Below are 25046 nucleotides of genomic sequence, written 5' to 3'. Positions count from 1 at the left end.
TAAACAAGGTAATTTCTTTATCCTGATAGTCTGAGGAAGTTATGTTTATTTAATATTTGGGTTTCAGAGTAAAATATATATTCTGAAAATTCAAATTAATGCCCAGGTCTCTCTCTCTGTCCATGGTGGGGATAGGAGGTGATGAAAGAGAAATGGGCCTGATGGGAGAAAGAACCATGAAGCAGGTAGAAAGTGAGGTTATTTTCTGTGAGGTATAGCCTTCCCTTCATTGCTCTCCTATGTCTACTTGACAGCAGCTTTTAGAGTCTTTGTAAGGTTTGTAAAAAGACTTCACAACAGCTTGATTTCATCCCTAAACACTAAATGACACATTTTATTAATAAGTAAAATAATTTTTAAATTAAATGGTATTTGAAGAGAGCACATCCTAGTTATCATTCCCACAGCAAGTCAGTACAGTATTGTTGCTTTCTCTGATCTGAAGTATATTTTCTTCATATTAAATGAAGGAATGTTAGTCTCTTTAACTGCTTATGTCTTAACAACAGCATTTGTATAATCAATATCTTCACTATTACCCTCCATTCATGTTTTATCCTTTCCTTTACAGCATCAATTGTGTCAGTGGTATGCTTTGAAATAGGAGAGTGGATGTGGCTCAAGCAGTTGAGTGCCTGCTTCCCACATGGGAGGTCCCAAGTTTGGTCCCCAGTGCCTCCTAAAAGCAAAAAAACAAATGACAAGCAAACAAACGACTCAGGGGAGCTGATGTGGCTCAGTGGTTGAGCGCCAGCTTCCCACATAATACGAGGTCCCAGTTCAATCCCCTGCCCTAGTACCTCAAAAAATATATATATAGCTCTACAGATCTCTGGTAAGATAATTGAACTAGTTTATCCTATTATTAATGCTTTCAAAGAGATATAGTTCCCTATGACCATTTAAACATGTCATAGTAAGTATATAAAGCAAACCACTGGATAATTTCTTGATATTTCTGTTTGTCAGCAGCTGTTCCTTTCCTACATTATATTGTTAAATTAGTTCTACTACAACATTAATAGAAGAGTAGAGAAAGCATGGGCTTTGGAGTCAGGCATGCCTGGGTCAGGTAAGAGATTGAACCCACTGATAAAAACTTGAATGAGATACTTAACCCTGTTAAAGACTGTTTTACCCAGTAAAATGTGAAAAAATAATACCTGCTTATTAACGTTGAAGTATTAAACTGAATAACTTATAAAGCACCTAGCAAAGTGCCAGGTACATAAAAAACATCTATTAGGTGTCATTACAAATTTGATGATACTCCAAACGACTGAGTGTTGTGCTATTTAAAAGAGCCTCACAAGATCTGTATACCTTAGACTGCAGTTGTGAAGCTTAACTTAGATGAGAAAACATGTAACTTGGTTATTATAATAGCTACCATACATTATGCCAAGCATTTTATATCATCTCATTTACGAGTACTCTTATTTAATCCTTATAACAACCCAATAAAGTAGTTACTATTATTATCCCCATCTTACAAACAAGAAAACGAAGGCTTACAGAGTTATGACTTGCCCACTCAACCACCCTTTCAATTTACATACAAGGCTGGGGGGAAAAAAGGGTGAAACTGGTTTTTCTGAGTTTAGATTAGTGACATAGACAGCCCTGGAACCTAATTTTAAAGGGACTGTGATGTACTCAAATGTCCACATAAGAATATTCGAACCTACATTCCTGATTTTTCCCCCCATTAGCAAAATGTACTCATTTCCCTTACGGCTTCTAAGCCGTAAGGAAAGAGTTTGATGAAGGGAAAAAAAAAAGTCTAAGGAATAGTGGACGTAAATGTGTATAAATAAAGGCAAGACGCAAAAAATACTCATTGCGGTCCCGGTGATCTCAGTGGTGGTCCTGAGTGTCTGAGGGGACAGCACGAGATGTAGGCTTCTGCCAGGCAGATCCTGCCGGGTCAGGAGAGCACTGGTGTAGGAGATGATGTACAGTCAGGCTTTGGTCCATCCCTCTCCAGGGCTTGATAGAAGTTGATTTGTGTCTCGGGCTTTGTCACACAAGACTTCACTCCTGGAGTCAGGCATATGGCTGGCTGGCTGCCTGCCGTCCCCAGGGTTCTCTTTGCAAATGCCCGCTCAGTTCCAAACCCCGCCCTCTCAATCCTTACTATTGTTACTCACTCACTGCAAGCTAGCATTTCTCTCTTAGGAACTCCTAATCCTCTTTCAAGGGATATATTTATACCTCTGCAGCTCAACAGTGTTTACAGGGGCAGGTCATGGGCAACTGACCGACATGAAAAGCCAGTCAGTTTAGATTCTTCAGAGGCTAAACCAAGTTGTATTTCATTCATACAATTTTTTTTTTTTTACTTGAGCACAGGACACTATCCTTTAATCACTCCTCAGTGGTAGTTACATATCAATAAATATAGACAGACAAGGATAACACCCTTCACACCAAGCCAGTTCTTTTAACAGCCTCAGCTGCCAGGGTGCTCGCGTTGTCCTCAGGTGTGTTGAGATGGGAAAAGGTTGAAATCACTGGACCAGATGATCTTCGAGGCATCTTCAACCTCTAAATCCCATTGCCTTATGGCTTCATCTATGTTGTGCTGAAAATAAAATAGACCTTAAGGAGGGGCGGGTACAGAATAAGTTTATTGAGCTAAAGTTGCATTAATGCAGGAGCAGCACCAAAAGGGGTTTCCGCTCAGAAGGTTGAGTTGGGGGAGCAGCTTATACGGCTGCTTGAGACAAAGGGAAGATAGGAGGGGGAATGGGGAGGGATAAGGAAGGGGGACAAGATTTATGCCTGGTACATGTTTTCCTTGCCTTCCACGAGCATGTGGGACTGTTTGAGCAGGGTGTCCTTGAGGCCCAGTTCGTTAATTAGCAAGCAGGATGTTGACATAAGGTTGTGGCCAGCTGATGAAGATCAGCAGGCCTTACTGGTGTCTTCCTCCCAGGCGGGCAGGGGTTTTATCGGCACTGCAAAGAATTACTGGTATGCCAGCATACTTCATTTAGCCTCTGTTTCTTCTTTATAACTCCCTGGATAAAATGGAAAATCAAGATGATTAGTAAAATCATTTATCATTGCAGTTTCTCATCTGATACCTCACTTTGTGTCAAGCACTTTGTTCAGTCACTCAGCAAGTATTTGGGAGAAGTGGATGTGGCTCAACTGATGGAGCGTCCACCTACCATATAGGAGGTCCAGGGTTCAAACACAGGGCCTCCTGGCCCATGTGATGAGCTGGCCCACGCAAGGAGTGCCGTGCCACCCAGGGGTGTCTGCCATGTAGGGGAGCCCCATGCGCAAGGAGTGGCGCCGCATACATGAAGAGCTAAAACGGCAAGATGATGCAACAGAAAGAGAACAAATTCCCAGTACCACCAATAATGCAAGGGGACAGAAGAACACACAGTGAATGGACACAGAGTAAACAATGGGGGGGTGGGGGGGTGGGGAGAGAAAATGGGCTTGGTAGGTTTGTAGGTAAGAGTAGAGAGATGTAAAGATAGAAGTGGGCAGGCACATGGGTGAAATCATGATAAAGTGGAGTTAAGTAGTTGTGCAGTGAAGGGATAGGACGGGGGCATAGGGATAGTATTGGGTTGCATTTTGCAGGCTTGAGGCAGGCTACGGTTGGGAGAATGGGTCAGATGGTCCATAGAATTGGGGGGAGAGTTGGAGGGGGGCAAGTGAACACAGGAGATTGTCAGATATGTGGTTGAAACTATAATGTTGAGAAAACTTTATAAAACATAAAAAGGAAGAGTTACTGATTCAAGATGTTTGAAAGGGGGCATCTGGCACAGGGTGTACCTGGGGCAGGCTTCTAGGGAGTGTGTGAGTGCTCATCATAGTGTGTTGTATCAGAGGGTGGAGACACATACGATGAGTGAAAAAGTGTTGTCTCCCCATCCTGGGATGGACTGATGTTCTCAAACAAAGGGGAGGGTGTCTTGAGACCAAGGTTGGCTCCCAGTGGGGGAGGGGGGGACAGACTGGAGTGTCAAGCTCTCAGCATTGTTGGAAGTATCTATGAATATTGTCCTTCAAGCAATGAAGCTTGGTTGTCACTGTGGGCCCTGAGGGGAGGGGGAGAGAGGAGTAGAGTAGACAGAAGAGGGGGTAACTGGGGACAATGAAAGTGTTCTTTCTGCATGATCATGCGATGATGGATAACAGGCCATGTTAAAGTTCACCAAAAATTTATAAAAGTGCATAGTCTAAAATGTAAACCATAATGTAACCAAACATTTATAAAAGTATACAGTCTAAAATGTATACCATAATGTAAACCATAATGGAACCATAATTAGTAGTTTTTAGCCCAAGCTTCTGGTTAAATGGGGATGCCATTACTCAGGCGGAGAAAAGTTGAGGAGAGATTTGGAAAGGAAATTGATAGTTTAATTTTGGCCTTGTTAATTTTGGGATCTGAGTATAGCTGTCCCATGGGCAATTGGATCTAGGAGTCTGGAGTTCTGAGGAGAGGTCCTGGTTGAAGATACAAATTTGGATGCCATCAGCCTCTGGATGGTATGTAATGTTGAGTGAGATCTAGGGAGAGGGTGCAGATAGACAAGAGTACTGAGGACAAGCCTGGGAAGGCACAAGCATTTATTTAAAGATTTTGTTAAAAAGTGGAGAATGTGGGGAGAAGTCACTAGCAATCGGTGGGGTTGGCGTGAAATTAGGCAAGGGTGGGTCCTTGAAACCCAGAGTGTTTGGAGAAAGAACTCAGTTTGGTGAACTGTGATGAATCGCTGACAGGATGTGTGGCTTTGGCAAGATTGGTGTAGGATCCTGAAAGATCACGACTTCAGCAGGTCGTTGGTGATCACTATAAAAGCCTTCTCTGTGGAGTGATGGGAATGAAGGTCCAATTGGAGTAGGTTGAGGAGTGAATAAGAGTTGGGGTTGTTTGCCAGCAGTGAGAGATGGAGTCAGGCCCAAAGATGTACAAAACAATTCAGGGATGAGCACTCAATTGGGAATGGGCGGTGTTGCCCGTGAGCTTAAGGGCAGATTCAGTGGAATGATCGTGCATAACATCTAGAAAAATCAGTGCTTCAGGTTTTCTGATTTCTTGGAGGTGCCATTTTTATATTATATAGAAACAAACATGAATATATAATATTTGAAAACAAATTTGCACATAATTTTAATATAAAAGAGACTGCAAAGGTATTTGAGGCTATGCTTCTAGGTCCCTCTCACATTACTTTGGAAGCAAAGTGGGAAAAGCCCTGGTGCTACATATGAATCTTGGGTGATAGATTTTGGAGGGAGGTATTTGTACTTTAAATCAGAAAATGAAAAAACTTCCAAGACTTCAAGATGTGATCTCTAGTGGAGCTTCAGACCCTATGAGAGGGACTGAGCTAACTCGAGACAGAGGAGCTCACCCTTACATGCCAGTAATGCTGCTGCTTCTCACTAGACCACGTGGGACAGGGGAGCCCCAGCTCCCTGGTGGATTCTATTTTACGGGCTAGGAGGTTGACCTCTTCCTCTCTGGAATTTAGAGTCTCCTCTGTCTCCAAGATGGTCTTCCCTGGAGCAGCACGGTGCCCAATTGAAGGCTCGGGTAGAGTGTGTGAGATGGGAGTCCCAGCCTGCCGTCCCAGCTCTTTTCACTCTGCCCTCCGTACCTCTCCGTTCTCTCCCTTTCTCCCTAATCAGAATCTGCTGGGGCAGCTGAGTTGTTCGGTTGGTTTTGTGGGTTGAATTACTCCCCCAAAAGATTTGTTGAAGTCCCAATCCCTTGTACCTGTAAATGGGACTTTATTTGGAAATAGGGTTTTTGCAGATATAATCAAGTTCAGATGAGGTGGGCCCTGGTGTTCTCACAAAGAGGGGGCAATTTGGAACACACGGAGGGAAGCTAACTGTGTGACAATGGAGGCAGAGATTGACATCATGCAGCTGCCAGTCAAGGACTGCCGAGGATTGCTGGCAGCCCACAGGAGCCGGCAGAGGCCAGGGGGAATTCTTCCTCAGAGCCCTCAGAGGGAGCACGACCCTGCTGACACCTTGATCTGAGATTTCTGGCCTCCAGAACTATGAGAGAATACATTTCTGTTATTTTCAGTCACCTAGGTTGTGGGAAATTGTTACAGACGCCCCCAGGCACCGATGGAGTTGACAGGCTCCGGGAGGGGCAAGGCTGGAGGTCAGACCTTCCAGGGATCCTCTAATGATCTTAGAGCAGCTTAGCTGGCCTGGAGCTTCCCCCTTGCCGCCCACCCTCTATCCTACCCATCACCATCAGTTTCCTAAAGATGATGAAGAGTCTGGGGAAGCAGAGAGAGGAAGAGGCACATAGCCTGAGGAGCCAAACAGCAGAGACCCAGAGAGACACCGACTCTTGCTACCTGCCATTCCCCAGAGCCAGGATGGGGCAGCAGTTCAGCTGGGAGGAGCCGCAGGTGGCTGGCGAGGTGGACTTGGCAGAGCTCCAGGAGTGGCACAAGAAGTTCGTGGTGGAGTGCCCCAGCGGCACACTCTTCATGCACGAGTTTAAGCGCTTCTTCAAGGTCATGGGCAATGAGGAGGCCATTCAGTACGTAGAGGGCATGTTCCGAGCCTTCAACAAGAATGGGGTAAGGCACCCTGCGGGGGAGGCCCGGGGGCCGGTCCCCCCAGCGCCCTTCTCATCGAGCTCACGTAGCGGCCCCCAGGCCCCATTCCGCAAGTCCTCGCCTCTGCTCTCCTTTTCTCTCCACCCCTCTCAAACCTTGCCTGTCTCATGCCTCTCCCAAACTCCTCTCTCCCCATCACTGGTCCCATCTTTCTTCCCTCCCTCTGTCTCTCAGCTTTTCTCAGACTCTCTTCTCTACTCTTCCGGAGAACAGAAGGCAGGCTGGGCAGAAAAGCAGAGGGGCCACGTCCTCTCTCCGTGTATTTTTGGCTGAGGCTCTGCAGCTTAGGGACGTGGTTTTTCACACTCGCCAGAGCCCCTGTCACTCTAAACACCATAAAAGGCTAAAGAGCTGTCCCTAATGGGATCAGTGATCTCAGAGGGAGGGTGCACTCCCGCTTGGTGGGGTCCCATGAAGGGAAGCTGGTCAGGTCTTCCCCATCAGGAATGCCAGAGGCGACTCCTGTGCTGGCCCGGAGAGTGCAAGGGTTGTTGCGAATGTTGCTTTCTACTCTGAAGTCCTGTAAGATTCCAACCACTGGGTTTCTTTAAGCGCTCCAATGGCTCCAGCTAAGAAGGTAATAAATCTTGTAAATGCACACTTGAGAAATGAACTTAGGAACTGACACCCCTTGATTCTTCAAGGACATCCAGTCCAGCACCCCTGCATTCTTTTCAGCCCAAAACTTTTTGAGGGGAGTGGGTTGGACCTAGATAATTAATCTGGAGAAAGCCTCAGTACTCCATTTCTCAGTGCATGGAGCACCTCAGTTTCCCTGGGAGTGCCACTTCAGGTCCAACCCCAGGCCCTCCCACCTTACACATTCCCCCGTCCCTTTACTTGGCCACATGCTGCTCCTGTGCCTGGACCCAAGATGGGATGGAAGGGTCGGCGTCTTCAGATGAACCCTGTAACTGCCCCTGTAGCTAGCTTCAGACTTCCCAGTCAAGTACTCCTGCATAGAAGACAGTTTTCCTTTTTTAAGTGAGAATTTAAAAATAGTATTGCATGCCATAAGAAAAGTAAATAGATAAATCAGGTCATATATGGAAGACTCAGCATCATAAATTTATCAGTCCTCCTAAAATTCATCTAAAAATTCAATACTATAACAATTCAAGATCCAAATGAGATTATTAAGCCCCTGGGCATAATAATATAACTATATCCCTTATACCTCATCTCTTCTCACAAATTAGCATATAATATTCATCAATTGCCTTTTTCCTTTCTTAGAAAACTTAAATTTTGATATGATTTCAAATTTACAGAAAAGTTGCAAGAATAGTACAGCTCCCATGTACAGTTTACCTAAAACCTCATTTGCTTTTTCATATATAAACATATATATGTTTAATTAGTGAAAGATGAAAACAGCTCACCCTTTTACCCTAAGTATTTCAGTGTGTATTTCCTAAGAACATTCCCTCAAATAACCTAATACAATGACTAAAATCAGAAATTTCATACTAATAACAATTCTACTGTCTAATCAACAATCTATATTCAAATTTTGTCAATTGTCCTAAAAAATATCCTTCACAGTTTTTCCCCGCTAATCATTTGTCATGTTTCCTTAGTCTCCTCTAATCTGGAAACTTTAGTCTCAGCCTTTCTTTGCCTTCTATTGATCTTGATATTGTTGAAGGTTGCGGGCCAGTTCTTTTGTAGAATGTCCCACAATTTGGGTTTGTCTAACATTTCCTCGTGATCAGACACAAGTTTTGCACTTGTGGTAGGAATACCCAGCAGTGATGCTGTGTCCCTCCCCGTGCATCAAATCAGTGGTGCGGGATGCCAGTTTGTCCCTTTGCTGGTGATTGGCCGTTGATTTTTTGGTTAACCGGGTGCCTGGTGTCTCCACTGTCAGTTACTGTTTTTCCCCTTGGAATGAATAAGCCTTGTATAGGGAGATGCTTTGATACTAAGTAAATATCTTACTGCTCACCAAATTTTCATCTACTAGTTCTGGCATACACAGGTGATTTTTCCCACGCCCCCATTCCTTCTCTACTGATTAGTGAGTATTCCCCTGTAAGAAAGAGCATTCCTAGGAGGCGTTTTTAAGTCCCCCTGTCAGGGTCTGAGCTCTCTTTCTTTTCCCACTTAGTCTCTTCCTCCAAAACCACACCCTGCTCCACTCCTCCACCTTGGCACACGATCTTTGCATCAGGGAATCTCATTTCTGGGCAATTTGTCTGATATTTCTGGGGCAAATATGCCAAAATCTGGGCTGGTAGAAATGGGTTTGGGGGAGGCAAGCAGGTAAGGACCCCGCCTCTGAGCCTCCTCCCTGGCGGCACTCTTCTCCCCGGCCTTGCCCTGCAGTCAAGTGCAAGGGAAGAGAAGTGATGCTCAAGAGCAAATGTCATTTGGGATTCTTACATCACATGCACTGGGGTCAAGGCTGGTGCACAAAGGCAGTCACTTCCGGGAGAAACAGGGCCCCCGATTCCCCAGAGCCGACAGGGCACTTCCATCACTCTGGGGCCTCTCTGGGAAACTGAGGCTGACGAGAACCGTGCACGGCCGACACGATCAGTCCCAGCCGGAAAATATTGAATAAAACACTTCAGGTGTTAAGGGTTAGGTTCGTTTTATTTTCCTCTTGATACTCCCTCAAGATTGTTTTGTTCTGTTTTTCTGTTTCCCCCATTTTGTGCCATTTTCTCCTGTTGTTCAGATCTGCACACTCGAGCACCCTGTAATCTCTGCCTGGGGGGACGGGGTGTTGGGGCCAGCGATGTCATTTCTGATTTCACAGTCTAGTGAATGGCAATGTTGGGGGCGTTGAGGATGCAGATTTTTGGTTTGGAAAGCTGCGGTCCCAACCCTGGAATAAGTGAGCTCCTGCAAGTGGACACACTTCGGGAAGCTGAAGCTGAAACCGGCGTGGACTAACCCGCTGCAGCCCCCAGGCCCCTCACCAGCCTTCCACCCACACTTGTTTGGAGCGGAAAAGCAAGAAAAATATTCTCCTCTCCACTTCTGTGTCTGAAATCATTATGCTGTCACATTTCCGTGAGAAGAAGGCTCTGTTTCCTGGTGTGAGTGACACAGCTCATAGCCCTAGAGGGGGGCCATGCCCCTCCTCTTTCCTCTGCCCAGTTGTCACCTGAGCTCTGTCTCTCTACCCTTCCTGGGTAGCGCTGGGGTGTAGGCCTGTCCTACTGTGTCATGTCCACCCTGACGAGAGACCTCAAGGCGAGGCATCAGCCTAGGAAATAAGGCGAAGGCTCCTATTTGTCTCCTCCCCAAGTACATGGCGCTTCCCCATATCGTCTCATTTAGAGAGGAGGCAAGGCAAAGGAGAACCCTGTTCTCCCCTCTAGTCCAAACTCCCGAGTTTCCCATCACTCTGTTTTACACATATGCAGACACACACACTACGTTCTTTTTCCTCTCTGAATCTCAAGTTCTTCCTCTGTCAAATGGAGTTTAGCCCATTGGAGTCTTTCCAGTCTAACATTTAATCACAGTGACCTGAGTGTCCCTCACCAGAGGTCCTGGGTGTGGGCTTTTCCGCGTGCTCACACTTGGATTGGAATCTGGATGGCGGGGCCTGAGCTGAGCAGCCCAGGGAGCCAGCCCGGGGAGCCGGTGCCTGGGCCGGCAGGGGCTCAGGGGTGCGGCTGGGTTGTCTCCTGCAGGTGATTTACAGGCTGAAGAAAGCCTGCGGGGTGCAGGGCGCGGCGGGGCACGGGCAGCTGCTCACAGCCAAGGAGGGGGTGGACAGGATCTTCCTCCTGGTGGACGAGAAGGGAGATGGTAACAGGCCGTGGGGGGCGGGGGCGCCCACCGAGCACCCCGCTTTCTGGCTGCGTGAGTGGTCTGTGTGACCTCCCCCCAGCGGTCCCCTTGCCTGGGAGCTGGTGCGGAGAGGGTTACGTGAACTAAGTGCCTTTACTAGCTGGGGGACACTTGGAAGAGTGATTAAAACCCCCGCTGGGGTGTGGCTGACGGAAGCCGGGGAGGGCGAGGGAAGAGTGGGAGCTGTGGAGTCCAGCAGGCGGGGAGGACGCATTAAACCACCAGGCTCAGTTTCCTCATCTAGAAAGTGGGGATAATAATGGTGCTTGGAAGGAATAAGCAGGACCATGCTTTTAAGGGCCACGTTTGGGGAGGCCTCCACGAAGGCGCCATGGCCCAAGGCCCCAGCCCGGACTGCCCGCGACAGAGCCGGGTGGGAGCACGCCCCTGAAGAGCCCTCTAGAACCTCTCTGCTCCCCTCAGCACCTCAGGGGAAAGCTCTGCTCATCTGCAAGGAAGGCCTCTTTGAGATTCCAGAACATTCCTGGAGAATCAGAGAACGGAGAAGGGCACCGGCTTAGGCGCGAGCCCCCAGGCTTCTGTGTAGGAGGTGCAGGCACACCGAGGAGACAGGGTTCCCCCCTTCCTCCCTCCCCTTTGTCTTCCCCTCTCCCCAAATGCTGTTCTCTCCCACCCCCTCTCAGGCCAGCTGTCCCTGAACGAGTTCCCCGAAGGTGCCCGTCGTGACACGTGGCTGTTGAGGCTGCTGCGGATGGACGCGAGCCACGGCGGCAGGCCCAGCAGAGGCGGAGGGCTGCCCTGTTCCGAGGGGCCTGGGCCCGGGGAGCGCAGGCTGGCTCAGGCCCATTCTTATCTGGCTTGGACTTGGCCCCCGGGAGGGGGAGGGGGAGGAGGAGGGGAGGGGGAGGGGCTTTGCTGGGTCCAAACTGGCCGAGAGGCACTTGGAGAACTTGGCCAGGGTGGTGATGGGAACTAGGGTGCGCTCCCCATTCCGCCTCTGCCCTCAGGGAGAACTGGAAGCTTGCACAGGGTCGTAGACAGGGCTCTGCCTCCTGCGGCTGCCACCCGAGATAGACCAACTCCCCTCCCTAAGATGGGATGGACTCGACTTTTTGTTATATCAACTATGTGCAACTGCAATATATCAACTAGATCAAAATGGAGCCACACCCCAGGGGTACCTCTGAGAAGACAATTAGCAACCCAGTGCCTCGGGTCAGCGTTTACCCCTGTGAGATGATTTATAGTGGTACCTGGAAAAACACTTGCTTTCACTCGATTAGATATGTTTTTATGATGATGTATGAAAATATAACTAACCTATTGATACTGTGATTTCCCAGGTATGATATTCATGTTTCCTTTGAAAATAAAATTTAGATGGGAAAAACTAGATGATTAGAAATTAGTAATAATAATCCAGGTGGAACAAGTCTTGGCACGAGAACGAGTTGGGGAAATGCTGCCTGGTAGCAGCCAGATGAGACAGCCACTAAGCGAGAAGGAGCAGAAGTTTCAACTCCCTTTTTTCCCAAGCTGCCCCTGGCTTTACCCCACCTTCCCTCCTGTCTGTTCCGAGGCTCTGGCTGACTTCCCAGCCTGGGGTGGTCCCAGTAGTTCTGGGCGGGCCAGGAACGAGAAAAAGGTACTTTCTCTTCCCCTCGGGTGGGGCTCTCCAACCCGGTATTTCACCTTCCCCCTCGTTCTCTCCCTTCCATCCCCTGAATTTTTATCCCTGCACCTCCCCACACCCAGGTGAAAACTCAAAGCCCCGGAGAAAGAGCACCTTTGAAACAGCGGCCGCGGCTGCCCAGCTCCCGTGTCTCCCCCCAGTTTGCTAGGGCAGTCGGTGTCGTTCAGGAGCAGGCTCTAAAGCCTGCCTTGGACAGTAGACCTGTGCCTGCAAGGTATTTTTGAAGTTGAGCTATACAATGGCTGGGGATGAGGCCCACCTGGTGTCGGTGTCACTGCAGCAAGAGGGATTTAGGTTAGATTAGGAAAGGTCCGGTCATTGGCCATGAGCAACAAGCCTTAGACTTGTGGGGACCCACGTGGCAACACATGCCACCGAGGCGTTGGTGTGGGAAGCAGGAGGGGCTGGGACAGTCATTTCTGAGTAAAGAAAGATTTTCTCAGGATAAATGAGAACTTTCTGCAGTACCACCCCTACCTTTATTCACTTTCTGACAAACACCAAATTTGACACACCCTCCCAGGGCAGCCGAATACATGTTTGTGCATGCGCACACACGCACACACTCTGGCCGGCCAGTCATTCACGTTCACGTTTCAGAACTGTACTGCCATCAGAACATTCCAACCTTATCTCCTCGGTAAGGCTGTAAACGTCCTGCAGGAATGGCTTTCTCTCTCCCTGGGGCGCTCGGAGGTGCTTCCTAAAGCTGGACATGATGACCCTTACTGTTCCAAAGTTTGTATAATTCTAAGTCCTAAGGGATACCCCCAATTTACACCTTAGCGCCTCCCCACATCACAAAGCCCCTCTCACACGCATAGACACAGACACCGCACAGAAGGCGCCCCAACCTGCCCCACACACCACCTCCGCCCTGCGGGCAACCCCCTACTCCTCTTTCATGTCCAAAGTCGAGTGTCACCTCTGGTGCCATTTCTTTTTCTTTCTTTTCTTTTTCCCTCCTTTCCTTCTCTCCTCCCCCCTCCCCCCTTCCTTCCTTTTCTTTTCTTTCTTGGTGGTACTGGGGAATGAACCTCGGACCTCATATATGGGAAGCATGCACTCAACCACTGAGCAGCAGCCCCTCCCCTGGATGCCATTTCTGAATCAGACTTGCCCACAGTTTCCTTTGCTCTTCCAGAAATTGGTTCATAACACTTCTCATAATATATTTTATTATAACGATGATGCTTGTTTATATGCTTCCCCATTAGCCTGTGAGTTCCTTGAAAATGAGTACTGTCCTCTTCACCTTTATGCCCAACATATAGCATCAGTACATAGTAGGTGCTCAATAAGTGCTCATTCAAGAGAGGACTGAATTAACACAGCCACACAAGGAGGCTCCTGAAGGAGGGTGGAACTGGGTGTGACAGCGGCCCCAGGACTGAGGCTGCAGCGGCCGAATCTGTGGGATTCCATCGGAGTCCCGGGAAAGCCCAGCTCTGCTGGGTCTGGAAAGCTTTGGGACAAGAGAAGCTCAGGGGGAAGCTGGGAAAGGCTGGGCGAGGTGCCAGGAGGAGCAAGGGAGGGGCCCGAGGGCAGAGGTGTGCTGAAGAGTCCCCCAACATCAGAGTCACCCAGAGCGTCCGGGAGCCACCCTTAGTTGTCCCCTGCCCTGGGCGCCCACCCCTGCCCTTCAGCCACCCCCGGGCACCCCAAAGAGGCGAGCTGAGCCTGTGAGTGCAGCAGGATCTGTCTAGTGTTAAAACAACCTGACCCCAGGCATCATCACCCCCTCCCCAAGGGGGGCAGCTGCTGGAGCGGGGGCTCAGCCAGCGGCCTCGGCCGCGCCGGCTGCCCCGTCGCCAGCCCCCTGCTCGTCCTGCTCGCCACTCTGGAGCCTGCGCACGATGCGGGTCAGGTCCAGGCTTCTCGTCAGTGTGTCCAGGAGCATCTGGTCCTTCTGGACGCCCTCCATGAATTCCTCCAGGGAGAGTTCCCCTGCGGTGGAGAGAAGGGGAGTCACCGGGGGCGGGGGGAGCGGGTGTTCACAGCCCAGGGCCCAGAGCGGGCCTCCTGCCGGGCGCCTGGACAGAGAGCCTTGGGGCCTGGGGCCTGTGGGTGCAGCAGGCAGAGGGAGCCAGAGCCATCGTCTGGCCCAGGGGCCCTTACAAGCCAACCCTGCGGCCGGGACAGAGGCGGAGGTCCCTCTGCGACCCTCTTCCCCTCCCGCCCGTCTCCCCTGGTGACCCCCCACCCCTGGGGATGCCCACCGCGGCCGCCTCACCATCCCCGTTGACGTCGATCTTGGAGAACACTGATTCCGTGAACTCCTCGGCGCTCATGGCCGAGTCGCTGCAAGGGTTAATGGCTCGAATGGCCTGGGAGGGAAGAAGGGGCAGCAGTGAGGGCACCTCTCCTAAGTTCTGCCTCCACGGCAGGGGTGAGGGCAGCGGGCGCTTGCTCGGCTCTCAGCAGCAGGGGGAAGTAGAGGCCAGGGCTGGGATTGCGGCTCCACCCCCTGCAGCCCCTCCCGGCCGCCGTCCCCGGGCGCCTGGAGTTACCCGGATGATGGTGAGCAGCTCGTCGCGGTCGATGCACCCGTTGCCGTCGACGTCGTAGAGCTTGAAGTACCAGCGCAGCTTCTGCTCCACCTTGCCCTTGAGGACCAGGCTGAGCGCCGCCACGTACTCCATGAAGTCCATGTAGCCGTCCTAGGCGAGGGGCGACGCCGCCGTGAGCCCGCCCGGGAGCGCCCGCACCCGGGACCGGCAGGGGGCGCCCTGGAGGGGCGGCCGGGAACCCCCCGGCGCGCCCCTCCTCCTCGGAGTCCCGCCCCCGCCTGTCAGCCGCACAGCCCACCCTGCCTGCTCCCGGAGGCCCCGAGCAACCCCATCCCCTCGTGCGGTGATAGCAGGGCTCACACTGTCTCCTTCGAGCCGTCTCTTCCGACATTTTGGCTCCAGAGGCCACTGGCTGCTTGCCTTGACTTTCAGGGACTGGGAGGTGTACGTAGGTGGGCGGAGGGGAGCGCGGCCCCAGGCCTGGGGGGATGGTGTGGGCGCCAACGAGCCCTCCGGAGTTTCTGACTTGGTCCCAGGAGCTGGGGTAGGGGCACCGAGTCGATCAGGGAGCCGAGGAGCGCCGTTCTCATTCTTTCCTTAGTCTTCGAACTTAACTAAGCACCTACTACGTGACTCCTGCTGTGCTGGACTGAGAGGATTCTGAACATAAAAAATTCCGTCCTCCTGAGAGGGCAGTGTAGGGGGCCCAGGACCGAACCCTGGCTCCACCGCGCCAAACCGTTTACTCTATCCCTGGTCCTGGATTTCCTTATCAATAATAGTCAAAGTAGTCCCAGCCTTGGGGGTTTATTCTGGGACTAAATGAGTCCACGTGTGTAAAGCACTCAGAGCACATGGGAAGCCCTCAGTAAGTGTTAATTATCATTATTACTGCCACCTTTATTATAAAGAGATCACGGTGTCACCATGATGTGGCTTCAGCAGACACCTGGCTGCACAGGACAGTATGGAATCACAGAACAGGAGCTTCCCGGGGAAATTATGCTCAGCTGTCTTGGAGGGATGGTCCATGGGGGAGGGTGCCACCAGACATTCTTGGAGTGGAGCCAGCTCCCTGCCCCCCAAAAAACAGGCTGCTCCATAGTACCACCCCCAGCCCCACGACCCAGTGAGGCTGGGAGGAGGAAGCCTGTGTCTTTCAGAGAGGCTGGATGCTGTAAGGAAAGGCGCACTGGACTGGAGCACATGGTCTTGAACTCCAGCCCCTGTTCCTCTGCTTACTTACAAGCATGACTCTGGAACCAGAAAGTGATCAAGAGGCAGATTTGGGGTCAACGTAAAGAACTCTTTAACAGGCACTTTTGGGAAACGGACTTTGGCCCAGTGGTTAGGGCGTCTGTCTACCACATGGGAGCTCCGCGGTTCAAGCCCCGGGCCTCCTTGACCCGTGTGGAGCTGGCCCACGAGCAGTGCTGATGCGCGCAAGGAGTGCCCTGCCACACAGGGGTGTCCCCTGCGTAGGGGAGCCCCACGCGCAAGGAGTGCACCCCGTAAGGAGAGCCGCCCAGCACGAAGGAGGGAGCAGCCTGACGAGGAATGGCGCCGCCCACACTTCCCGTGCCGCTGACGACAACAGAAGCGGACAAAGAAACAAGAGGCAGCAAAAAGACACAGGAAACAGACAACCGGGGGAGGGAAGGGGAATTAAATAAATAAAAATAAATCTTTTTAAAAAATAAATAAATAAAAAATAACAGGCACTTTTGGCCATGGTGGATAATGAGCTCCCTGTCTCTGAAAGTATGCAAGCAGAGGCTGGAGCATAGCTTATTAGGAATGTGGCAAAAGTTGGCAAAGGCTGATGACCTCTGGGATCTCCTTATTCTGTGTCAGCCTTTGGCCTTGAGCAAGGCCATGACGGTTCTGAGTCCCACAGTGGGTATCATGATCATTTAGGTGGTTCTTTGCCATGTTCAAGGGCTTTCCCACACACCTTGGCTCACTTAATCCCTGCCCACCCCGCCTTCCAGGAGAGGTGTCAGAAGAGTGAGGCCTCTGAACAACAATACTTTCACAAGCGCGAGAACTCCTGGGGGGGAGGGTTCTCCTGGGAGAGGGGACACAGGATGTTTTTGCCTATCATTTCTCATTTTTTAGTATCGTTTGAAATTTTTACAATGAACTTGTATTTTGTAGTTTAAAAAAAACATCAAATCAGTAATGTGGGAACGTATAATGACACAACCTCTGTGGAAGACGGTTTGGCTGTTCCTCAGGAAGCTAAATATAAAACTACCGTATGAACCAGTAATCCCACTACTAGGAAAATATGCCAAAGAACTGAAAGCAGGGACTCAAACATCTGTACACTGATGCTCATAGTGGCATTATTCACAGCTGCTAAAAGATGGGAACAACCCAAGTGTCCATCAACTAAAGAAGGGATAAGCAAAATGTGGTCTATACATGCAATGGAATACTATTCACCTGTAAGAAGAAATGAAGTCGGGATGCGTATGACAACACAGATGAACCTTGAGGACATTATGTTGAGTAAAATAAGCCAGACACAAAAGGACAAATAGTGTGGGAATCAGGTGTGGCTCAAGCAGTGGGCTCCCGTTTACCATATAAGAGGTCCAGGGTTTGATGCCCAGGGCCTCCTGGTGAAGGCAAGCTGGCCTGCGTGGTGAGCTGGCCCACGCAGGAGTGCTGCCCCGCATAGGAGTGCCAGCTGACGCAGAGAGCTGGTGCAGCAGGATGACGCAACAAGAGGCACAGAGAAGAGACAATAAGAGACATAGCAGAACAGGATGCTGAGGTGGCACAAGCAAATGATCCCCTCTCTCCCACTCTGGAAGGTCCCAGGATCTGTTCCTGGAGCCACCTAATGAGAATACAAGCAGACACAGAAAGAAGACAGGGCAGGAGACTGTATAACACTGTGAACCCCGGGGAGGATGATCGACTGTGGTTCATGGTACAAATAGAAGAACGTTCTCTCAGGAACTATAGCAAATACACAGTACTAACACATAGTGCTAATAATAGGATGGTTTGCTGGGAAAATGCACCAAATATAAGCTATGGGCTATAAATCGAAGCAATATTAGGATGATGTTCTTTCATCATTTGTAACAAATGTGTCACAACAATGTAAGGTGGTGGTGGTGGGGCAATGTCGAGGAATCCTGTGAGTGACAGCTTCTCAAATTAAAAAAACACAACAACAATAATGGCTTAAAAGGGACAATGGACAAGTTCTGGATTTTTGTCCCAGAAAGACCTGAGCCACCCTGTTAATACAGGTGTGACCTTGGACAAGTCACATGACTTCCACGAGCCTCAATTTCCTCATCCTCATCAAGATAGAAATGACGGAATGTACTTTTCCTGATTGTGGCATGGATTAGAGCCAGTAACAATAATCAACAACCATAACTTTTTTAGTGCTTCCTGTGCTAGGAACTTCATATACTTTTATATACTTTACTCATTTAATCTCACATCACCCAGGAGATAGGCATTTTTTTTCAGGGGTCCCCGGGATTGAACCTGGAACCTCAAACATGCAAAACAGGCACTCAACCACTGAGCTCCATCCACTCTGCAAGATGAACATTTTTGTTCCCCATTTTCAGAAGAGAAAGCTGAAGTTGAATGACAAAGCCTTGCCCAGACACTAGGTCTCTGAGATCCTACACCATCGCCTGGTGTGAATGCAAAGATTTACACCGATTTGTGTGCACCTGTGTGACCGCCAGGCGCAGCCAAGCCCAAGCAAGATTTTGAAGTATGCAAAGCATATGCTTGGCTCTTAGATCATACCTTCGCCCACACTGCTGGGCCCCCAGCCCTGCCCATCTGGGGCTGTACCCTAGGATACAGCTGCCTTCTTACTCAAGAGGTTAGCAAACCTTTTCTCTAAAGAGCCAGGAAATACATTTTCAGCTTTGCAGACCCTAGGTTCTCTGTCACCACTACTAAACTCTGCCACTGTAGTGTGAAAGCAGCCACAGACAGTATGGAAACCAAGGGATGTGGCATATCTAATTAAACCTTGCTTACAAAAATGAGCCCCCGCGCCCTAGTTTGCACACCTCTGTTCTAACTTCCCTCCACATCAGAGCTTGTGTTGTGTGTGTGTGTGTGTTGTAGCAGTGGGTCAGTCTGCTACACCGCCCTGTGCTAACGACCGTAGGTCAGGTCCCCATGGCCCACATGTGACTGTGTACCGTGCTTGCATATGAGGCTCATTAGGTGTCACCAAGACATTCTTCATTTTAACAATCATGTTTCAATTAATGCCTATTATAGTATACATAGTGACCCCTAAGACGCATGATTTCTCGTGTACTCATTCACTCCTACATAATGAATACAAATATTTATGAAACGCTGACCACGTTCCAGACACGGTCGTAGGTGCTGGAGAGAGAAGTGAACAAGACAGACCCAAATCCCTGCCTTTGTGGAGCTCAGATTCCAGCAGGAGAGACAGACACAGACGTAATGGTTAAACGTTAGTAAAGATGGTGTGTTAGAAGATGAGAGGTGTTCTGGGGGCCTAGAAAGGGCAGGGGTGGCGGGCAACCCTGTTTTGAATAGCCGGGCAGGGTGTTCGTGAGAAGGAGGCATTTGGGCAGACCCTTGGGAAGGGAAGGGGTGAGCCACGCAGCATTCTGGGGAAGGAGGCCCAGGCAGCACAAAGGCCCTGAGGCGGGAGGCTGTGGGTGTAGCTAAGGAGGCCAGATTAAGAAGAAACAGGGGGCCGAGTCACTGCACTCGATAGAGAAGCGTCAGGACAGGTGGAACTTGGATGTGGCAAAAATTGAAGTAATGGGGAAACAGACTTTGGCCCAGTGGTTAGGGCGTCCGTCTACCACATGGGAGGTCCGCGGTTCAAGCCCCGGGCCTCCTTGACCCGTGTGGAGCTGGCCCATGCGCAGTGCTGATGCGCACAAGGAGTGCAGTGCCACACAGTGGTGTCCCCCGCGTAGGGGAGCCCCACGCGCAAGGAGTGCGCCCATAAGGAGAGCCGCCCAGCGCGAAGGAGGGAGCAGCCTGCCCAGGAATGGCGCCGCCCACACTTCCCGTGCCGCTGACGACAACAGAAGCGGACAAAGAAACAAGACGCAGCAAAAAGACAGAGAACAGACAACCGGGGGAGGGGAGGGGAATCAAATAAATAAAAATAAATCTTTAAAAAAAAAAAAATTGAAGTAATGACATACAAATGACTGAGATTAGGAGAAAACAGGGGTTGATAAATGGCCCCTCCCTGGAGTCATAAGTGTGCTTTTCGTGGAGCCTTCTGGAAACATGCCCTGACCTGAACTGTGGGTTTTCTTGGAAGGTGAAAAGACAAGATATTTTGGTGTGTTTGGGATGAGACAGTGGGACATAGCGTTGATTCCGCCCCCTCCTGTTGAGGAGTTATCATTTGTTCTGGAACATTTTTGGGGTCCAGTGTGATGGACACCATTCCACCTGGTCCCCATGCCACAGGCTCCAGGACTCTGCTCCGCCTGCCGCCCTTTCAGGAAAGCCCCAGGATACCAGGATGCTGCCCTTGAGTCTGCGCTCAACGTCCTAATCGGCTTCAGCCCCTTGACCCCGGATCTTAGCCAGTTTTAAATCGCCTCTGAGCCCCAGCTGTCCCTGGCAGCCCTGCCTGCAGCCGTCCCGGGCCCTGGGGCCAGGGAGGGGCGCCAAGGGGCTCTGGCAGCCTCTCCCGGGCCTGCGGTGGGCGCAGGGTGGTGCACCCTTCCTCTGCCCTCGCGCTTCCGACTGAAGGCGCAGTGGGGCCAGCAGGGGCGGGGCCAGGTCTGTGGGCCTTGGGTTCCCCCACCTCTCCATCCTGACTGAACTGCTCCAAACGAACGGAACCTTGGCCATTCAAATCCAGCACACCTCTTCACTGGTCTCCAACGTCCCGACAGCGGCAGGTGCGGAAGCTGCCGCTGAGAGGGAGGGTGGGCTCGAGGTGATCTCGCCGGTAAAAGCCAGGGCCCTAACTCCTTAGTCTTCCCTCCTCCTTCAGCGTCACCCCAAGCTCAGAGGGTCCATGTGGTTATTTGGGGGGACAAATAGTTTGACCTTCAGACTCACTTGGTAAAACGTCAAGCCGAGGTCACTGGGTGTTTTGGAGTTGGGAATAGTCTGGATTCCCTGAAGTCCAGGGAAGTCTGCCGGCCCGCAGTCCCAGTGTTCACAGAATGTCATGCCTGACCCCGTGCCGGAGGCCTGCCCGTCCCCCTCCCGCCCGGGCTGGAGACTCACCATCCAGCTGTCCCCCTGCTTCCTTGTGAGCAACGGTGCACGCAAAAGCACCACGGACCGCGTCAAGCACATAGTAGGTGCTCGTGACTGTGCTACAAGCGTCCACGCTTGCTTTGCAGTGGACGTGTGGAAGAGGCAGGAGAAGCCGCTACATTCGGCTTCCACTTGCACTAATTGATGGACCTCTCTGGTTTCCCCAAGGAAGTGGGGGCAGGCGCGGAGTCTGAGTCCCCAGTGCTGATTCCCAGGAAGTGCTCAGGAGACATTAGAGCAAACAAAGCCTACTGTCGAAATCCCGCCTCCTCGCGCCTCCTGAGCAGGGGACTGTGTGAGCCGGTCCCTCCCCCAGCAGACACTTCCGCGGCTCCTGCCCCCCGGCCCGGGTCCCCGAGGCCCCTCTGCTCACCTTGTTGAAGTCGAAGGTCTCGAACATCTGCTCCACATACTGGTTGGCAGAGGGGCTCAGGTTCTTGAGGCCGAATAACTGGCGGAACTCGTAGAGGGTGAGCTGGCCGGAGGGGCACTCGGTCATGAACTTCTTGTACCACTGGTGGCACTCGGTGCTGCTCAGCTCCTCCACCGTCTTGCCCTCCATCACGTTTCCCATCGCCCAGGCCCGCGAGAGGCCGCGCCCGCGAAGCCCGGGCCCTGTTCCCAGCCCCGGCCTGCGGAGCGGCCTCTGGGCCTTGGAAAACCAGCTGCTGACCTCTCCGGGCCCGAGCCAAGAAGGGCCTGGGGATTCCGGGAGTTCAGGAAGATGTTGGGTGGCGATTAGCCGGGGTGGGGGGGGACGCGGTGGGGGTGCTGTGCAGGCCCACCCCCAGATCAATCCAGGGGATGCCAGAGAACCCGGGTGAAAAGTCCCCACGAAATCCTCGGCAGCCAGTGGGGACTGCGCCCCGCGGGAGAGCGGGGAGACTAGAGTAAAGCCGGGATGAAGGCTGCAGCTGACAGCGAGGGGATTTTCTCACCCAGTTTGCCATCTCCTAATCCCTTCTCACCTCGACAGAGTGGGTGGTCAGCTGGGGCTGCTCTGATTCCCTGCCCCCTGTCGCCCTTCTCCTGCTTGTTCCTGACTTCGAGCAGGTTCAAATGCTTCAAGTCCCACCTTCAGGCATAATTGACATGTACATGAGGTAGAGCTATTCCTTTCATAGAGCTGGGCCAACTGTGAACCCCCTGCCCTCTGCATAAACCCGGTCAGTCCCCACAGCCATGCGCACGCACCTGTACACATAGCCATGCACATGTGCCTGTACACACAGCCATGCGCACGCGCCTGTACACACAGCCATGCGCACGCGCCTGTACACACAGCCATGTGCACGCGCCTGTATGCATAGCCATGCACACACACCAGTACACATAGAAATGCACACACATACTCACACCCTCTTAGCCCTGCCCTGACTACAAGCTAATGTTCCCTGAGTCTGTATCTCTTCCATCCTGGAAGACCTGACTTCAACCTCCCATCTGACTTTAAACCTGACTCCGCACCTCCCGGGGGCATGGAGGAGAGGGGTGGCGGTGTGTGTGAGAGCGCGTGAATGAGAGTGCCGCCCACAGGAGCGTGGGAGCTGCCGCCTGCTGGGCCAAGCCCGGCGGCAGCCTGTCCTGCTACGAGGCAGTAGCTTTTTCTGATCCCTACTGGGATGTCTACTCATTTATGGAACTGCCACTCAGGTGCATTTAAGCTGGATGCCACCGAGCCAGCTCCCAGCCAGTGCTTGCCCCACCCACCCTTCCCCTTCTTTCCCTCCCCCCACTATACGTGGGCCATGCCCAGGTCGCCTAACCCCCCACTTTCCTGCTTTCCCCAGGAGCACCTTGGACGCTTGCTCACGTTGTGCACTAAAGCACGGATGTGAAAGCGTCCTTTACATGTGAAGAGGACATGCCTTTCTCTAAAGCGTGGTAAGGTGCCACGTGGGCTAGGACCAGACGCAGGCATTTAGAGTCACCCTCGGGGACCAGAGGTGGCACAGGCCTGGGTGTCAAGAGACTTTCCCTGTGGCCCTGGGGAGACGGCTTTCCCTCCAGGCCTCGGTCCCCCTCCTCTTCTGAAGGGCTGGGTGATGTCCTCTGCCCCTGAGCCCTCGGGCTGGTCTTGCTGAGCCCACCCCACAGTAAAACTGATCATGGCCTGTCGCTCAAATTCATCCGCTGCTACTCTCTCCCAGCAAGTGAAGAAGAGAGCGATTCGGGCCTCCACCCCTCGCCCCTGCAGTGGCCGTGCAGTGACTGTGTTGTCACACCCTCTTCTGTTCATACTCCCCCACAAGCTCCCACCTCACTCGGCGTAAAAGCCACCGTCCTCCACACTGCTTCCCAGGTGCTGCATGACCAGCCCCCTCCGCTAACACTCGGATCCCATCCCGCTGCTCCCCCTCCCTCCCTCTGCTCCAGCTGCTCTTCTGCCAACGCCCCGAGCCCACTCCGACCCCAGGGCCTTTGCACTCGCTGCTCCAGCCCCTGGGATGCTAGTCCCCTAAATCCACATGGCTCGCTCCCTGCCTTTCAGGTCCTCACTCAGATGCCGGTCTCTCAGGGGGTCTTCCCCACCATCCTGTTTAATACCACACCACTGCCCCCAGCACGCCCCTAACACATTCTCTGGTTTGGTTTTCTCCATGACATTTTTTTTTTTAGAAGGTACCGGGGATTGAACCCAGGACCTCTTACATGGGAAGCAGGTGCTCAACCCACCGAGCTGCATCCGCTCCCCTCCATGACATGTTTTTATTGCCCCCTCCCCCCTTGCGGCTTGCTTGCTGTCTGCTCTGTGTCCATTCGCTGTGCGTTCTTCTTGTGTATCTGTCGTTATTTTTATTTTTATTTATTTTAATATTTTTAAAACATTTAGTCCGCCCCGCCCCCCCACCTTGTGGCTTGTTGTTTTTCCTCTCTGTGTCCATTCGCGGTGTGCTCCTCTGTGTTTTCACTCGTCTCCCTTTTGGTTGCGTCACCTTGCTGAGTCTCTCTGGTGCTTGTGGGCCGGGCGGCACTCCGTGGTGCTTGAGGGCTGGTGGCTCTCTGCAGCGTGCGGGCGAGCCTGCCTTCACCAGGAAGCCGCAGGACACGAACCCAGGGCCTCCCATATGGTAGACGGGAGCCCAGCTGATGCAGCCACAGCCCGTGCCCCTCCCTGACATTTTCACATCAAACATACTCTATGTTTTACTTAACATATAATGTATGTATTGTCTGCCTCCCCCCACTAGTGTGGAGGCCCCATGCCTGGCATAAAAGTAGGTACTCGTGAAATATCTGTTGAATAAAAGGAAAAACCTTTGAAATGAGTAAACTCTGGACTACCACTGTAAAGAATTTGTATCGTTATCAAACCCCGGGGACTCCCAGGACAGGGGTGTCTTGGCTGTGTGACCTCGCCCTCTCTGAGCCTCTGTGCTCTCCAGGGGCTCACGCAGCTCTGAAACTCTCAGCAGGTGACACAAAGTGAGAGTAGAGGAAACCTGGGGTTCTGGTGCAGGGAAGGGAGAGGGAGTTGGGGTGGAAGCAAGGTGAAGCTCCTCCTTCCCACAGAGCTTTCAGCACCGTCCCCGGCCTCAGAGGCCCCCCGGGAATGGCACGGACACCCGTCAGGGTGCGCCAGCCCCCTTCCTTCCGTGAAGCTCCCACGCAGGCATTTCCACGCCGGCATTTCCACGCCCCCCCCCCGCGGGCTGCGCAGTCCTTGCAGAGCTGGGCGACCTCTGATGGGGACACCCGGTGTTGGGATGCGTGGTCCGTGTCCTGAGCCTTCAATGCTCAGCCGCAAGGATCTCTCCTCCTCTCGCCTGACAGCCAGGCTGGGCAAGCCCAGGGGCAGGGGAAAGGCTGGGGACCAGGAGAGCGGGGCCTGGAGCCTCGGCCTCCTCTCAGCGCTGGGAGCTGGGCAAGTTGCTGAGCCTCTCGCAGCCTCCGTTTCTGCAGCTCAGAAATGGGGCTCCTGGGGATCCCACTGAACGTCTCTTCCACCCGAGCCCAAGGCTCTTGTGAGGATTAGATGAAAACATGTAGGAAAAGCATCTTGTACACAGTGAGCCAGCACTGGATACGTGAAAGTATCTCCATTTTTTCCCTCCTTTCAGAGAAGTAAAAACACCTTTGAAGTAGCCCAAGGCATTTTCTTACAATTGCAGTTGGGAAGAGCAGACTAACTTCAGGTCCCCGGCTAAGTAGAGACCTGTGGATTACAGA

General features: G+C 51.8%; 2 protein-coding genes across 2 annotated transcripts; one reads left to right on the top strand and one right to left on the bottom strand.

Annotated features, from left to right (window-relative positions):
* Window positions 1-6375: 6375 nt before the first annotated feature.
* GUCA1B (guanylate cyclase activator 1B) lies at window positions 6376-11471 on the top strand. Its single transcript, XM_058307695.1, is given in 6 exon segments — window positions 6376-6587; window positions 7553-7575; window positions 10243-10394; window positions 11081-11167; window positions 11170-11224; window positions 11405-11471. Coding segments are annotated over 6 exon segments (591 nt in total). The 5' UTR covers window positions 6376-6380.
* A 1780-nt stretch (window positions 11472-13251) lies between these two features.
* On the bottom strand, window positions 13252-21465 carry GUCA1A (guanylate cyclase activator 1A). The gene is made up of 4 exons (XM_004462829.5): window positions 21250-21465; window positions 14601-14750; window positions 14324-14417; window positions 13252-14037 (listed from the first exon to the last, which is right to left on the bottom strand). The coding sequence occupies exons 1-4, from the start codon at window positions 21448-21450 to the stop codon at window positions 13865-13867; spliced, it is 618 nt and encodes a 205-aa protein (XP_004462886.1). The 5' UTR covers window positions 21451-21465; the 3' UTR covers window positions 13252-13864.
* Window positions 21466-25046: the final 3581 nt, after the last annotated feature.

The sequence above is a fragment of the Dasypus novemcinctus genome, chromosome 11 (genome assembly GCF_030445035.2).
Source record: "Dasypus novemcinctus isolate mDasNov1 chromosome 11, mDasNov1.1.hap2, whole genome shotgun sequence".
NCBI classification, from domain to species: Eukaryota; Metazoa; Chordata; class Mammalia; order Cingulata; family Dasypodidae; genus Dasypus; species Dasypus novemcinctus.
The sequence above is the reverse complement of the archived record's forward strand: the minus strand, read 5'-3'. Positions and strand labels throughout refer to the sequence as shown.